This window comes from Myxine glutinosa, chromosome 7 (genome assembly GCF_964187855.1).
Source record: "Myxine glutinosa chromosome 7, kmMyxGlut1.1, whole genome shotgun sequence".
Classification (NCBI taxonomy): domain Eukaryota; kingdom Metazoa; phylum Chordata; class Myxini; order Myxiniformes; family Myxinidae; genus Myxine; species Myxine glutinosa.
In genome coordinates this window covers 25930795-25948811 of record NC_136267.1, presented here as the reverse complement: position 1 = coordinate 25948811, position 18017 = coordinate 25930795, and the positions used below count along the sequence as shown (strand labels likewise).

Here is an 18017-nt window from a genome sequence, read left to right as displayed (position 1 = left end):
GGGGGGAGGGGAGAGGGGGGAGGGGAGAGGGAAGAGGGGGGGATGGGGAGGGTGAGGGATGGGAGGGTGAAGGATGGGAGGGGGAGGGGGAGGGGTGGGAGGGGCGAGGGGGAGGGGTGGGAGGGGGGAGGGGAAGGGGGGAGGGGGAGGGGGGAGGAGAGGGGGAGGGGAGAGGGTGAGGGGGAGGGGAGGGGGGGACCCGGCAGAAGTACCCGGCATTGCCGGGCGGGGGAGGGGGGAGGGGAGGGGGGAGGGGAGGGGAACGGGGGGGGGGAGAAGAGGGGGGAGGGGAGAAGGGTGGGGGAGGGGAGAAGGGTGGGGGAGGGGAGGGGAAAAGGGAGTGGTAGGGGAGAAGGGGAGGGGGTAGGGTGGAGGGGGTAGGGTGGAGGGGGAAGGGAGAGGGAGGGGGAGGGGGAAGGGGGAGGGGGAGGGGAGGGGGAGGGGGGAGGGGGAAAGGGAGGGGGAGGGGGAAAGGGAGGGGGAGGGGGGAGAGGGAAAAGGGAGGGGGAGGGGGAGGGGGAAAAGGGAGGGGGGAGGGGGAAAAGGGAGGGGAGGGGGAAAAGGGAGAGGAGGGGAAAGGGAGGGGGAGGGGGAGGGGGAAAAGGGAGGGGGAGGGGGAAAAGGGAGGAGGAGGGGGAAAATGGAGGAGAAGGGGAGAAGGGGAGGGGGGAGGGGGATGGGAGAAGGGGAGGGGAGAAGGGGTGGGGGGGGATGGAGGGGGGAGGGGGAAGGGGGAGGGAAGGGGATGGCCAGTCAACAATGACGTTGCAGTTCTCATGGTCGGAGAGCAGCACAACAATCGGACATAGTCCTGCATATTCGCAACAGCACGAAGCGGCTTTTGGAGACTCACCGATCCTGTGACGTCCTCCAGTACCGGCGTTGCCGGGCGGGGGAAGGGAGACCCGTACATTCTCAACCCGTACATTCGCCCTCTCGACTCAAGCTCACTCGGACAAAAGCCTCGCACAAATTACACCGTGAAGGCCCAATGGTCATGTCTATGCCACAAATCACGGGCGCACTGAATTGAAAATATATAGAACGCTCATACTCCGTGAAAAGTGAAGCCGCCGTGTCGCCATCTTTGTCAGCATGACTCGACCAACTCGCTTCGCGGATCTCGTTTTGTGCGGCAATAAACTGCTCCAATCGGTTACGGAAGGGTTGTGGAAAGACGTTTCACAGCTGTTTCAGACATTTAATTCATATCGCACAAAATCGATACAAAACACGATCGCATAAAAGGTGAAAAAACGTGTGACGTGTGACGGGATGGAACATCACGTGATTGCTCTGAGCGAATCAGTCTGGCGGCGGGAATGGAACATCACGTGATCGCTCTGAGCGAATCAGCGAGCTGCTCTGGAACCGGCTGAGATTAGCGGGTACTTCGCTGAAATGCGCTGAGGTTAATATGAATAAAAAATATGGATCGTCAAATATTTTGAGTTCGGCCATGTTCGTCCCAGGCTCAATGGGCATATCTATGCCAAATATCAAGCACGTAAGCCTCTCCGTTTAGGGGTCTATCGGTAACATTACACACACACAAACTGTGTTTTATATATATAGATTGAACAATTGAGATCGTGAATCCATGTACATTGTTTGCCGCCATTGAGCTATCGCAAGAGTGAGATTTCGTGAGAATGTGACATCACAACGCCAGTACAGAAAGCACGATGCCGGAGGATCAGGCGCACGGCTGTCCTCTCCAGACACACTCCCACCCGCAACCTCCGCTCTGCTGGTACCAACCTCCTGACCCCCTCCATCCGGACCAAATTCAGATCCTGGGGGGACAGGGCCTTCTCCATCGCTGCTCCCACCCTCTGGAACTCACTACCTCACACCATCAGAGACTCCTCCTCACTCACCACATTCAAAACATCATTAAAGACCCACCTGTTCAACACTGCATTCAACATTCAACCCACAGCATTTAACCCCTGACTATCTCCTCTCCTTCTCCCTCCTTTTGCTTTAAATATTTCCCTATTGATTCTTGTCTTTTTGCAATTGTTGTTTTCATGTATTGTTATGCATTATGTTTTCCACTCTGTCAAAGCGCCTTTGGGCTACTTGAAAAGCGCTATACAAAATAAATGAATTATTATTATCTATCTATAATTCCAGCAATCTGTGTGTGTGTGTGTGTGTGTGTGTCTGTATGCGACCGCTGTTTCTCGACAACTACCGGTCCGATATACTTGAAACTTGCCAGGTATATTGCTGGGGACCCGAGGATGTGCCTTTTCAAGGTTTTAAATTAATCGGAGAAGTAGTTACCGAGCTATGTCCAAAAAACGATTCAACCAATCAGAGAGCAGCGAGCTATCACGTGTGCCGAACGTGGCGAACAGACTCTGCCTCGGACGGCACATTTGAGAGCGTATTCATTTATTTCCCGTCGGCAAACTATGTTGGCGCTATGTTGGCGTTAAACTATGTTTTAAAACTAATTAAAACTAATTTGCGATTCTTTCGCTTTGCGATGCGATTTGCGATTGCGTTAAACTCGCTCGGGCGTTAAACTATGTTTTAAAACTAATTAAAACTAATTTGCGATTCTTTCGCTTTCCTGCGCGTTTGTGCACGCTATGGCGATTTCTTTACCAAACTCCGCAAGCCGTTCGCTTTGGACCAAACCATTTCATGTAAATAGAGGGGGGGGATTGTCACCGTACTCGCAAGCCGTTCGCTTTGGACCAAACCATTTCATGTAAATAGAGGGGGGGGGATTGTCACCGTACTCGCAAGCCGTTCGCTTTGGCTTTGCGAATGGACCAAACCATTTCATGTAAATAGAGGGGGGGGGGGGGGATATACTTTTAGATATATATATAGTACGGGCATGCCCTAGTTATTATTAATGAGAGGAAAGTGCAGTGAAAATTTTTTCGAGATCCAAAATAGGGATAAATATCCAGAGTTGAGAGAGTTAGCAATGAAGTGGCTCTACAATATAGGAACTGGTCATACTGTTGACAAATTTTCTTTCGGATGGCACAAAATAGTTTGGGAAGAGCACTTGGAGCCTTAGTGTTTTCAAATGGAACAACAAAGACAGGCCAATCTATAGGATATGACGTGAAAAATAAAACTTTGCTAGAAGATGCATATCCAACCATTTGTCAACGTAAAGCTCTGAAAACTGGGCAGAGCTCTGGAATTCCTCCAAATTTCTTTTAGTTTCATGTTAAACAGCAGTAGCGACTATTTCAAGAGGTAATCATATGTGTGAGTGGTAAATAATATTTTTACTTCTGGTAGAGGTGCTCTCATGAAACACCACGATAAGCTGTTTATACAGTTAACACGGCATTTGTTCAAGGAGGAAAAACCCCTTGGGGATGTGGGATATTATTAATATTAATATTGTTTTGTAATAACATTAATATTATTCTTTTGTTATTAAAAGCGGCCTTGGAAAAACGCCACAATGAAGCTATCTTAACACAGATATACAGTCACGTGAAAAAGTAAGTACACCCCATGTAAGGTTTTGACTTTTTCAACACATTTCGACATACAGCTATTTGATCTTCATTTCAACAATATTGATAGATAAAGGTGATATAATAAAACAAATATCATGAAACATTTACATTTTGTAGTCCATTGTATAATTTAAATAAACATAAATGAAAATTTCGCATGTGGAAAAAGTAAGTACACGCCTTCATTTATCACTACTTCAAATACCTAAAATTAGAATCAGGGTGCACCAGCTCAGGTGCAAATGATTAATACATCGTTAGAGAGGATCTTGGAGGAATCTGTCTTATTTAAACCTCAGACATTTAGTTTGGTTTGCTCTTTGTTGTTGAAGTGTGTGGCGTCACCATGCCTAGATCAAAAGAGCTCTCTGAGGCCTTCAGAAAGAAGGTTATAGATGCCTACGAGTCTGGGAAGGGATTTAAAAAGATCCCCAAACAATTTGAAATCAATCATTCGACTGTCCGGAAGATCATCTACAAGTGGAGAAGATTCCAAACAACTGCCAACTTGTTCAGGCCAGGCCGCCCCAGCAAGTTCAGCCCGAGAGCAGACCGCAAGATGCTGAAAGAAGTCTCTAAGAACCCCAGAATGTCATCATGGGACCTTCAGGTAGCTCTTGCCACTTGTTACGTGCTTCTCCCAAAACCCCAATCACGGTGTACATCCGAGCCCCGAGAGGAGTCACGGCAGAAAGATGTGTTATTCTGTATGTCAAAGATCAATGGTGAAACCACACCAATTGTTACCAACAAACAAGTATTGTATTAAGATCACACAAGAATAACAGTACAACAACAATAGTAATCAATTGTACAACCAATATATATTTCCTATGATGGTACCATCAGGTTCGTACAAGATAACTCACTGTGCTCCAAGTGAGCGAAAAGAAGAAGATTCCCAATGTCTCTATTCCGGCATCAAGCCAAAGTCAATCCGCTCCAGTAATCGTCAGAACGATGTCTAATCGAGACCAGAATCCTGTTGGGTTGACAGTCACAGGCACGCTGCCAAAGCTGCGCAAAGGCGCCCTCAAGGCGACTGGGAAATCACACCCTCGGGTATGGACATTCCATGGCTCACAATCGGCGAACCGCAGATTTCCCACTCAAAAGCCACGTTACACACGCACACCAGATTAACATCTGAATGTGGTGAAAATGGTTGAAGCGAAGTGAAAAACCTTGAGCGATGCGCAAAGCACGCGAGTCAAAATGTCCGACGGCCCGTTCTCGTGGCGTAACAGCACTCCGATGATTCTCGTCGGAATCAACCACAAAACCTGTCACGCAGGTTTATCTGTCACAGCGATAACAACTCTGTCGCAGGAATCCCTTTCCCGAGAAACCCCAAATTCACTCGTGACCCTTGTTCGCCAATCGTTCGCTCCAGACCTCGAAGCAGCTAGGTTCTTGTCCGACTCCCTCGCTCCGCCTTTTTTTCCACCTCTTCCTCTTCGTCGTCGTCCGGTTCCGGTTTCATTTAAAGCATTAACTTTTTACCTTTTGAAAACAGTAATCTCCACTTACCTTAAATGACAACAATAATAGTACATGGAATCAAAAATGTTTTACAGTGGACGAAAACCACAACAACGGAAGTGACGAATCCGTAACACCACTGTTGATGTCAAAGTGCACGAGTCCACCATTAGAAAGAGGCTGCACGAATTTGATCTACATGGGAGGTGTGCCAGGAGAAAACCTTTGCTGTCCAGAAAGAACATCAGGGCAAGATAGGCGGGCGGTGTAGGGTGCTTTTGGGTCGAGTACCCCTCCGCATCTTAGAAGAAAACACAACCTATTTTTTCTTCAAGGGGGATGTCTGGGGAGTTAGAAAATCATGGTTGTGAATATGAAAGCATTGCACATCACTCCGAGAATCACATTTACATATACAGACTTGGCATTTAATATGGAATATTTTTTTTGTGGGGGTGAACTTACTTTTCAAGATGAGAACAAAAAGTTCATTGGAATTATGTTGAAATTATTCTAGATTTTGTTAATGTGACCTTTAAAAGAAACAAAAACCACATTTGACATTTCGAAACAAATAAATTGATCCTTGAAAGTGATGTAAACTGATATCGAACTCAATTCATGGACAGTACTGTGTTAAACTTCTGTACGTTTTCCAGAAGTATCTCTTTATTTTGCACATTAGCCAAAAATTTTTTTAACAAAAACAAAAGTTAAATTACGACTGGGATTACGGACAGTAAAATTACAGTTCAGTACTTCGTGTAACCCCCACGAGCATTCAGGAGAGCACGTACACATTGAGGCATGCTGTTCACGAGATTTGCCAAGGTTTGGACAGGAATCGCTTGCCATGCAGTGACAATAGTCTGCTGCAATTCACGCACAGAGGTAAGCTGCTGGTCCAAGTGGTCGATTTGACGCGTTAATTCTGCCCACAAGTTCTCTATCGGATTCATATCCGGGGACATGGCAGGCCACTCCATATGCTCTACACCATGGTCAGCAAGAAAGTGTTGGATCATGCGAGCACGATGAGGCCGTGCATTGTCATCTTGGAAGACAAAGTTTCCTCGAAAGGCTGCACGAGCAAATGGAAGCAATGTTTCTTCCAGAATGGCCCTGTACTTGAACTGGTTCAGGTTTCCATTCAGAACAACCAGGTCAGTTTTGCCCCCTGCATGAAAAGCACCCCAAACGGTCACCCCACCACCTCCAGCTTGGACTCTTGGCACTATACAATCTTTGTTTTAGGCTTTATGCACTTGTCTGCGCACTCGGACGCGGCCGTCTTGACGATAGACCAGAAATCTAGACTCGTCCCTGAAGATCACGTGATTCCAGTATCCTGGATGCCATTGACGGTGCTCTCTGGCCCACTACAATCGGCGCTGGCGGTGTTGTCTGGTCAGACGTGGCTTTCTCAGGGGATGCCTGGCACGATAGCCTGCTTGAACCAGTCGTTGGTTGACTAGCCTTCTGGGTACAGGCACATTTGTCAGTTGCTGCCACCCAGCCCTAAGCCGATTAGCTGACTTGGTACGGCCATTGCGGACTAACCGGTGCAGCTGGCGATCACCCTTCCTTGTGGTTCTGCGGGGACGTCCTGGCCTCGGTATTAGAGTAGGGACACCCCTCTAAGCATTTCGTTTCAGGATCTGTGACACCTGACCTTGAGTGATGCCATACTGCCGAGCAATAGCACGCTGTTTCATGCCGTAATTTCGTAAAGCCACCACTCCATGACAAACAGCATTGTCGAGTTGACGGACCATCTCCAGAGGAAGCGGCAATAACTTTTGGAGATGTGCAGCAGTTGTTTTCACTAATACAGAACGCAACAACCCTTGTATACCCGACTGTGAAGCCAATCATCAAATGCACCTGTCCGTACATTTTGCCACGCCACCTGTGATATAATCCTGTTGTTGACTTCTTGCTGCGACAGACAATCAGTGACATGGTTCTTTTAACAAATAAATCACCAAAGTGTGAAAGAAACTCACCAGATTGATATACTGAGTTAAGAAAGTAAACCCAAGTCAAGAAAAAAAATATATTCCATATTAAATGCCAAGTCTGTATATATAATAGGTGTTGATGTTGACGCCAAGAGCCGATTTGAAGTAACAGGTTTTTTGCCTTTATAGGCATCAATATTGATGCTATATGCACAAATGTGGTATTAAAATGTGCAGGAAGATAAGACACACTCAATAAAATAGGATTGAGGCTTAACAAATAACTTTTATTGGATAGAAATGACAAAATGTTGAAATTAAATGTTGCAAATTCACTTTGGTTTCATCGATAAAGTGGGACAAATACATTGTAATTTCAGAAATATTAGCTTCATAGTCATAAAGTTTATGTTCAAATTTCCCCTGTTCATTTGTGTATATCACATTATTAAGCAAAATGTTAATATCAATGATACTATATAATTATATTGTCTAAATCTAACGTCACCCCCCTAATATTTTACCAACATCCAGAAATCGCAGTAGTATATACATGTCATTCTGATGATGCTCTGAATGAAGTCGAACTATGTTCAGTCACTGTCATCATCGCTGCTGTCACTGAAGATAAGAGAATTGTCTGTGTTTGGGCAACCATCACCATTAAAAACCACCTTTAGAGGCCATTTTTCCCCGCAAGCGGGGGTTGGCCTTTTTCGGGGACCGTGTTTGTTGTTGTTTTTTGGTCCCCTTTTTGAAGCAATGTTTTACGGCCGGATGCCCTTCCTGCCGCCAACCCTTTTTGTCGCCTTTTTACGACAAACAGGGAAGGACCCAGGAGCAAAATTCAGTGCATGTCAGCCCCGCTCTCAGGCACTGACAGGCTCTGGTCTGTGAACAGTCCTCATCCATGCAATACAGATGTGTGAGATCCCGAACCTCTTTTGGGGCCGCTTCTTTTTTGAACATGACGGGCTCGAGTTTGTTATCTCTCAGCTGCCATCCATGGCCATCAGGCTTCCAAAGAACTGGCTTTGCTACGTGACTGTGAACCCATATTGCCACCTGGTAATTGGCGCGTCTGACGTGTTGTTCAAATGCATCATCGGTGGGTGGGAAGAGACATGCAGCCTTATCACTTTTGCATGCATAATCATAGCGTAGCTGGTCCAGAGAGTGGCACGATTTGCTCTTCGATCCATACAGCAGTAGTGCATACTTTGTGGCAGTGAGGAGTACCTCGGATACATCACTGGACTGACCCAGCTGTGACAGTGGTAGCAAGTCTCCAATGTTCTGCAAGAGCTTGCTGTAGGCAGTTCGCTTGCCTATCCTGAAGAGTGAGGAGGTACTATCGCAGCCGCTAAGAGCGTGGGATGCTGGTAAGCACAGTGAAATGTCCTGCCCAATTTTGTCAGTTATGCTGCTGACAGGAATGAACCTCTGGCGATTCGTTACTTTGCTACAATGACCGGCATTCATGTACACATTGCAGTTGCCGAGCATGCCCTTGCCACAGTAGTATATTAGAAGAATTAATACATCAGTGTCATCGCATCTAACAATGATCCTCGAGTGTGATTTAGCGAGATCGATGGTATGTAGCAGGATCCGTGTGTCGGCCTCCTCATGGGTGCTGAACAATTCAGGTTTTTCCTGAACTCCTGTTTGCTCAACAAGTTTAACCAGCTGACCATCTTCGAACCCTCCTGCCAATGTAATCGACTGGTGTTCCCCGAGGAGCTGTGGAGCAGTTTGTGTCAAATATTCGCAGATGAACTCAACAAGTGCTGATTTGTTTTTGGCGTTCTTCAGGAATTTTCTATAGTTTGGAACTCGGCGACGTCCACTGATGACATAGCTTGGGGTTGTCTCTCCACACGTACGGCAGTCTCTTTCCAGCTGCTTAATGGAGAGCTGCGCATCATAGCGATCAAAGACCAGAGTTACTGATGCCACTCCTAGGTTACCGGCTAACAGTGATTCAATTCTTTTGTGGTTCTGTGATATTATGTCATGACATATGGCGATCGTTTTCAGGTTGCTTTTTGAAACACCCTCGTTGCTACAGCTAGTTATATTCGTGTATGACTTCTCACTGAAGCACCACTGAATGAAGTCATACATAGCAACTGGAATGAATTTGGCATACTGCTCAATGTTTGTGTCTTCAGCTGGTGCATAGACACCAGTTGCATGCTTGATGTCAGCCATGTGCTTCCTCAGTATGCCAGCAGCAGTGTGCAAGATAGGGTTTTCATTCACTGGTTCTGCTTGTGCTGTAGAAACCAGTTTTTCATAGTCATCATCATCGTTTGCATCTTGCAGAACAGTGGCCTTTTTTAGTGCATCACCCAAGGTCACAGAAGAGGAGCACACGATGTCAGTACAACCATATAATGTAACACAGACCAACCAAGGCCCTGGTGTTGGGCTAGCGGCTAGGGTGCCAGCTTAGGGTCCTAGGATCCTGGGTTTGAATCCCGGTCGATCGCTGAATTAACGCCAGGGGGGTTGACTCAGCCTGTTCATCCTTCCGAGGTCGGCAAATTGAGTACCAGTTCACTGGTAATTCTCTGCTTGTCGTAAAAGGCGACAAACAGGGTTGGCGGCAGGAAGGGCATCCGGCCGTAAAACATTGCTTCAAAAAGGGGACTAAAAAACAACAACAACCATGGTGCCCGAAAAAGGCCAACCCCCACTTTGCGGGGAAAAATGGCCTCTAAAGGTGTTTTTTTTTTTTTTTAGAGACCAACTTATCACTGTAATGTTTGGTTAATCGTTCCTTCAATTTCCAGGCGGTGTACTGCTGCGCATTACTGGCACCAAATTCAACTAAATAGTTGATGAACTGTGCTTTCAAACTGGCAAGGGTTGTCACAGTCTTTTTTTTTGGAGAAGCCAGTTTGGTCCAAATTAATTTTAAGTTCATCAAAGGCTACATCGTGTAATGTAACTGCTGCTCACTCTCCTGACTTGTTTTGCGCAGCAGCTATGTTGAGGTCTGTTATATAATGTCCACAGCATAATCGGTGGTATTTGGCATCATCGGCAAATAAATCTGAATACAAGAGCATTCGCATATGAATGGTGTCGTCTTTTCTTTTGTGGGCCACTGCAAGAACCTTTTCTCTGGTGGTCTGTCCGATGCCTGTGGAAATTTGTGTCAGCTTTTTTCTATTTGAAGTGTTCCATTTGCCACAAATGAAACAATCATTCCTGATGTCAAACCCGCTTGTTTCACTTCTCATGAGCCTTGAAGGTTCCATAGAGATGGACTCCGACGTACACGGTTGTTGTTCAGTATCGGTAGATTGGCATTTAGGCAAATTTGACTTGCTGGTGTAATTGGCACGACATGATTTATGGAAAGCCACTTTCAGATTCAGGCTTAAAATCTCTTGTTGCAAAGGCCAGAGTGCTTCATAAACATCATCTTGTCTCAGCTTACTTGCTTTTAGAATTGCATTCAAGCCATCAGCAGTTGGGTTCTTAACCACATGGTCCTTTTTCGGGTCAACAGTTTTGGAGCATATGATACAATGGTCCGTATCGATTTTTCGACGTTTCACAGCTGGTGCTTCCAAATCCATAGTAGAAGGGTGATGACCATTGTCAGAAAAGTCCATCTGGAAAGAAATATAGCAAACCAATTGTGCATTTTATGACATGGAGACAGTTGAAAGCTGAGAGGATTGTGTCATCAGTCACATGACATAAGGGGTTGTCCCGAAGATATTTATAGCTTTTACTTTCAAGTACCTGTAACTCTTTAAATAATGGTCAGACAGTTTAGGTATGTATTAGGCACTAATAGGAAATCATATATGGGGAATCATTTCCCACCATCAGATTTTACCTTGGAACAAGGGATCAAGGTCAAACTGTCAATGGAGCATGCAATGCTGGGGTCAATGACCTCTCAAGGTCACCACAGGTCAGAAACAAATTGCCTCCATGTCTGAAATAAAACCTTGGGGTATGTAGATTATATGCTGAAACTGCCATGCACATAAAATGCACAATACCTTCCATATATGATCTTATCTGCCCCACTACTTGATGTTTTGGCGGTATTGCGATTTGTGAATTTCAATAAAATATTAGGGGGGTGACATTTGATTTTGACAGTATAATTATCAGTATTATTGATATTAACATTTTGGTTAATAATGTGATCTACACAAATGAACAGGGGAAATTTGAACATAAACTTTATGACTATGAAGCTAATATTTCTGAAATTACAATGTATTTGTCCCACTTTATCGATGAAACCGAAGTGAATTTGCAGCATTTAATTTCAACATTTTGTCATTTCTATCCAATAAAAGTTATTTGAAGCCTCAATCCTATTTTATTGAGTGTGTCTTATCTTCCTGCACATTTTAATACCACATTTGTGCATATAGCATCAATATTGATGCCTATAAAGGCAAAAGACCTGTTACGTCAAATCGGCTCTTGGCGTCAACATCAGCACCTATTATATATATATGTAAATGTGATTCTCGGAGTGATGTGCAATGCTTTCATATTCACAACCATGATTTTCTAACTCCCCAGACATCCCCCTTGAAGAAACAATAGGTTGTGTTTTGTTCTAAGATGGGGAGGGGTTAGACCCATTTTAAGGCCCCTTTTGAGATTTCACCATTAGCCTAAGACTAAAGTTTGCCAATGAACACCTAGGCAAAGACCACCACTTCTGGAACATTGTGTTCTGGACAGATGAGTCAAAGGTAGGCTATTTGGCCACAGTACCAGAAGACATGTTTGGCAAAAACCAAAGACAGCATTTGACCACAATAACCTGATACCAACTGTAAAGCATGGTGGTGGAAATATTATGGTTTGGGGCAGCTTTGCTGCATCAGGGCCTGGGCAGCTCACCATCATAGAATCCACTATGAATTCTTCATTGTACCAGAGGGTGCTTGAGGATAATGTGAGGCCATCTGTCGGGAAGTTGAATCTCAACCGAAGGTGGACCTTGCAACATGACAATGACCCTAAACATACCAGTTAATCCACCAAGGAATGGCTGAAAAGAAAGAAATGGAGGGTTCTGGAATGGCCAAGTCAAAGCCCGGATCTAAATCCCATCGAGATGTTGTGGGGGGATTTGAAACGAGCTGTGAATACAAGAAACTCCTCAAACATCGCACAGCTGAAAGAATTCTGCATGGAGGAGTGGGCAAAAATTTCTCCCAGTCGATGTCAGAGACTAGTAGACAGTTATAAGAAACGCCTACTTAAAGTTGTTTCTGCCAAAGGGGGCAATACCACCTATTAGAGCCAAGGGTGTACTTACTTTTTCCACATGCGAAATTTGCATTGATGTTTATTTAAATTATAGAATGGACTACAAAATGTAAATGTTTCATGATATTTGTTATATTATATCACCTTTATCTATCAATATTGTTGAAATGAAGATCAAATAGCTGTATGTTGCAATATGTTGAAAAAGTCAAAACTTTACATGGGGTGTACTTACTTTTTCACGTGACTGTACACCTCAACATGCATCCACATTGGAGGGGAAAACGCCCTTGGCAGAGAAAACCCCCTTTGGGAGGGGAGCAAATGCATTCACTACAACCTTCATTGTATGACCCTTAATCCTCCTATCAAGTTTGGTGAGATTGGATAAGTAACGACCGAATGTATCGCGGTCAAAAATCGTCAGACAGACAGACACCAAATTATGTATTTTAGTGTGATGCAACCAAGTTGTTGACGACAAAGGTTAATTATTTTCCTGTTCAACAATAACCAAAAACATCTTCCTGGTCAATCTGATAAAAGCATGATTAGGTTCATCAAACAAGAATGCCACGGTTTTATAGCCCTGTGGAGGGAAATCAGGAGTCCCATCACCAAAGACCACCGGCTCAAACGTTCAAACATATTTACAGTGCAAACTTCCATCCTGTGCACATGGATGATAGGAGAGACTAACATGTTGCCTGCCCGACATCATAGCTCGCTCCTACCATCCATGTGCACAGGATGGTCGTTTGCGCTGTAAATAGATGTTTTTTAATAAAACGATTCAATGAACCTTTGAGCCGGTAGTCTTTGGGGATGAGACTCCTGATTTCCCTCCACAGCCCAATCAGCCTTCTTGCTCAATGATGCACTCTCCTGTAATCTCTGACATTTCTCATTCCTATATTTGTTAATTGACAAAAAAAATAACATGCAATAATTTATATTTTAGAAACACACTTATTCCAACAAAGCACAAAAGACGAGGCTCACACTGGTATTCTCCTTTCCCTCACTGCTATTTATGACACCATTCTCCTCTTCCTCCTCTAATTTCAGCACGCAGGCATCCAGGCACAGTCTCTGCTGCAGCAGCAGTTTCACTTGAAAGGAAAGACATACAAAAAAAATCTCAACTGGGAAAAAATTTAAAGGTCATTATTTTCAATCCATTCAGTGCAGTTTTGGCACGGTCTTACGCACTTTGGGAAGAGGAACACAAAAACTACATAATTAGCAAAGTATATAATTAGTGGAGTTGATCAGAATAATCATTTCAAATTAAAGCTTCATTTCAAGTCAAAGTACCAGTTCATACAGTGCCCTCCATGAGTGTTGGAACAGTGACGTGAAATTTGATATTACTGTTACACAGATCTGTGAATGTCTAGTCTTGGTTTTAGCCTTTGCTTTTGCCTTGGGAGTCTGCCTTTGGAATCAGTAGGCATAAACCAACCTGAAGACCAACGAACTGTCTATGAAAGAAAAGTAAGCAATTTGGAAGCTGAAAGAACAGAATAATTCAATTATTCACATAAACTGGGCAGAGCAAATACAAGCATTTGGAATATCTTGAAAAAGAAAGAAGCCACTCATGTACTTAAGCAATGGACAATGTCCAGGTCAACCAAGGAAAAACAACTGCAGTTGATGACAGAAAAATCCTCAGAGTTGTGAAGAAAAACCCTAAAACAACTGTCAATCACCAACAACCTCCAGGGTGCAGGGGTGAAAGTATCACAATCTATATTTCAGAGAAGACTTTCAACAGCAGAATTACAAAGGCTACACTACAACAACAAACAACGTGCATTTTAAGGCCATTTTCCCTGTTAGAGCGGGGGTTAGCCTTGCGGTCCCCATGACAATCTTCTCCATTTTGCCCTATTTTCTGCATCTCTCCTTGTTAACCCCCTTGCCTGCATTTCTTCTTCCACCATCTTTAGCCAAGTCTTTCTCAGTCTTCCCCATCCTCTACTTCCTTCTACATTCATTTCCATCACTCTTCTCAACCAGTCACTTTCATCCTTCCTCAACACATGACCAAACCATCTCAATCTGTTCCTCTTCACAGCATCAATCACAGGCTCTATTCCCATCATCTTTCGCAATTCATCATTTGTCTTCCTCTCTCTCAGCGATACTCCGCACATCCACCGAACCATTCCCATTTCCACCCTTTCCAGCCTTCGTTGCTGCTCTCCATTGATGACCCATGTCTCGCTCCCATAAATCATAACACTTCTCACACATGCAGCATACACCTTTCCCTTCAGCTTCAACAACACTCCCCTCCTCATCAGCATGCCACTCAGTTCCCGAAACTTCTTCCATGCACATCTCACTCTAGCAACCATTGCCGAGTCTGATCCACCTTCTCCATTCAGCATGTCTCCGAGGTAGCAAAATGTTTTCACAGCTTCCAGCTTCACGCCGTCTCCAAGATCCAACTCAACATTTCCTCCATCTGCAGCTCCCCTCTGTGCACACCTTACATTTGAATGTAGCTGCCACACTGTTAATGACCCTCTCAGACCACTACATTTTTGATGAACCCACTCAGCGCACATTGTACATTGAATGGAGTTCACTCCGACACCCTTCCTGCACACAGCACATGGCCACTTCCCAGTTATTTCCACCTCACTACATGCTTTACCACTTGCCATCACCTTCGTCTTTCCTATATTCACCTTCAGACCTTTTGTCTCCATACATTCCTTCCACTTGTTCATCTTTTCCTTCAGTCCATCCATACGTTCCGCAATCAACACCAGATCAACTGCATACAACAACTCCCACCGTAAACCCTCCTTTATGTTCTGAGCCAGCACGTCCATCACAGCTACAAATAGTAGTGGACTTAGTACCGACCCCTGCTGCACTCCCACCTTCACCTCAAACTCACCACTGTTCCCGTCCTTCGTCCTTACAGCTGTGCGCGCTCTTTTGTACATGGCCATCACAACTCTGATCAACCATTCCTCCACTTCTAACTTCCTCAATGCCCACGTCAATACTTCGTGTGGAACCATCTCGAATGCTTTCTCCAGATCAACAAACCCAAGAAACAACTTCTTCCTCTTCTCCATGTACTTCTCCTGCAACAGCCTCCCAATAAAGAGCGCCTCTGTTGTTCCTCTTCCTGGCATAAATCCAAACTGCATTTCGTCGATCTTCACCTTCTTCCTTATCCTCCTCTCCAACACCCTTTCCAATACCTTCATTCCATGCTCCAATAACTTTATCGCTCGGTACGAGCCACACTCCAGAGGGTCACCTTTCCCCTTGTATAGAGGGACGAGGGTACTCAGTTCCCAATCCACTGGAATGTGACCTTCTTTGACCACCAGATTACAGATGTCTGCCATTCTCTTCACACCCCAACTTCCTGCTGCCTTCAACATATCTCCCACAACTCCGGTTGGCCCTCCCGCTTTTCTACTCTTCATTGCTTTTATCGCTCCCACTTTTATCGATTTGTCCCACTTCATCCTTCAAGCAACTCACCCCCATTACATCACACCTCTCTTTCGCTATCTGCTTTGCAATCCTGAATACCGCTTTCTGACCCTCTTCCGAATCCAAGCGTTAGCGGCAAAAAGGGTTGGCGTCAGGAAGGGCATCCGGCCGTAAAACATTGCTTCAAAAAGGGGACCAAAAAACAACAACTACCACGGTCCCCGAAAAGGCCAACCCCCGCTTTGCGGGGAAAAATGGCCTCTAAACGGTGGTTTTTTTTTTTTTTTTTTTTTTTTTTTAATTGCTTTTATCGCTTCCTCAACTTCCTTCTCAGTTATCTTCTCTGCCGGTCCTAAAACTGGGTTACTCTCTATGTTGCCATCCCATTCATTTTCTGTATTCAACAGCATTTCCATATATCTTTTCCATCATCCTTTAATTCCATCTGGGTCCACAACGATTTGTCCCACTTCATCCTTCAAGCAACTCACCCCCATTACATCACACCTCTCTTTCGCTATCTACTTTGCAATCCTGAATACCGCTCTCTGACCCTCTTCCGAATCCAAGCGTTCTCCGAACATTTTCCTACATGCCTCCTGCGCCTTTGCTGCCTCTTTCTTTGCAGCCTTCTTGGCTGCCTTATAACTTTCATGCTCTGCTTTTTCTGCTCCCGTACCCTTCGCCTTCTGCCACTCCTTGAACTTCTTCCTCTTCTCGTCAATCCTCTTTCCAACTTCATCATCCCACCACCATGTTTCCGAGTGCCTCGGTGATCCTTTTGTCCATCCACATACCTCACCAACGGCTCCCAACAGACTTTCATTGACATCCAACCACGTTCAAGCTCAACCACATCATCCTCTACCCTACTCAGCCCCTCTTTTAATGCCTCCCTTACTGTCACGTCTTTCAACCTCCACACCTTCATTCTCGGTTGGTACTTCACCCGCCGAGCTCTCCTTGCACCTTTCACCCTTATGTCGCAGACAACCAAGAGGTGCTGTGAAACAGCCTCCTCCCCCTGGATCACCTTTGTGTCCCGGAGGTGCCCCCTATCTCACCTACGCACCATCAGGTAGTCAACGGTTGTCGTCGACCCACCTGACGTGTATGTAACAAGCTTATTATCCCCTTTCTGGAACTGAGTATTACAAATCAACAAATCAGCTCCAACAGCAAACTCCAAAATCCTTTCACCTTCTCCATTTCTCACACCATATCCGTAAACCCCATGAACTCCCTCAAAACCGTCCATACTCCTTCCCACATGTCCATTTAGGTCTCCTCCTCCCACAACAACTTCCTCATCTTTCACGTTTTCCATCAGCTTCTCTATCGCACACCAGAACTTGTCCTTCTCTTCATCGCTCCGACCAACATGCGGAGCATATCCCGAGATGACATTCACCTTGAGCTTTCCAATCATCATTTTCACCATCATCAACCTATCACTCACTCTAGTCACACTCACCACACTGTCTACAAACTCCTCAGAAAACAGGACACCAACACCATTCACGCCCTCCGGGCACCCTTGCCACACAAACTTTCTGTCCCTGCCTACCCTTCACCATTCTCACACCACTTCCCTTCCATCTCGTCTCTTGCACACAACATATGTCCACTCTTCTTCTGATCAATACTTCCACCACTTCTCCTGATCTCCCTGTCATTGTCCCTACATTCCATGTCCCAAACCTCAGAAACTGATCTCCACTTCGGGCTGTACCCTGCCCATATGTAGTTGTAATTGTCATGGTTCTCTTTTTGAGGCAATGTTTTTATGGCCGGATGCCCTTCCTGACGCCAACCCTCTTAGTCGCCTCTTACGACACGCAGGGATATGGTGTACCTATTCCAACCAGGGTACACACCGTAACCAGGGTATACACCGTGTGTCGTACGCTACACTGCAAGATGAAAAATTCTCATCGGCACCAAAAACAGAAAGGCCATATTATAATTTGCCAAGAAGTACAAAGGTGAGCCGGTAGAGTTCTGGAACAAAGTTTCATGGACAGACGAGGTCAGGATCAACCTTTACTAAAGTGATGGAAAGTCTGTGGAGTGGAGAAAGGAAGGAATTGCATATCATCCAAAGCAGACTACCCTAAGGCTTGCGCTTGCATGGCTGCCTCTGCAACTGGCTCACTCATCTTTATTACCCTGCGCTATCAATTGGATTTATTTTGGATTTATTGGATTGGATTTATTGGAATTGGATTTATTGCGCATGCGCAAGATTGGAGGTCTCGTCTCTTCAAAGCTGTCCATGCAGCACGCTTTCGAAGTTAAGTAACTTTTCACAATTGTGTTTTTGTCGAAACTGTAT

At 45.1% G+C, this 18017-nt stretch overlaps 1 protein-coding gene across 1 annotated transcript in view; it reads right to left on the bottom strand.

The window, feature by feature from the left end:
• Positions 1–18017, bottom strand: part of NCAPG2 (non-SMC condensin II complex subunit G2) — a 275080-nt gene that overhangs the window by 147223 nt on the left and 109840 nt on the right. The window contains exon 15 of the mRNA XM_068121956.2: positions 13214–13323. Coding sequence (XP_067978057.2) covers positions 13214–13323 — 110 coding nt within the window. The remainder of the gene's footprint in view (positions 1–13213; positions 13324–18017) is intronic.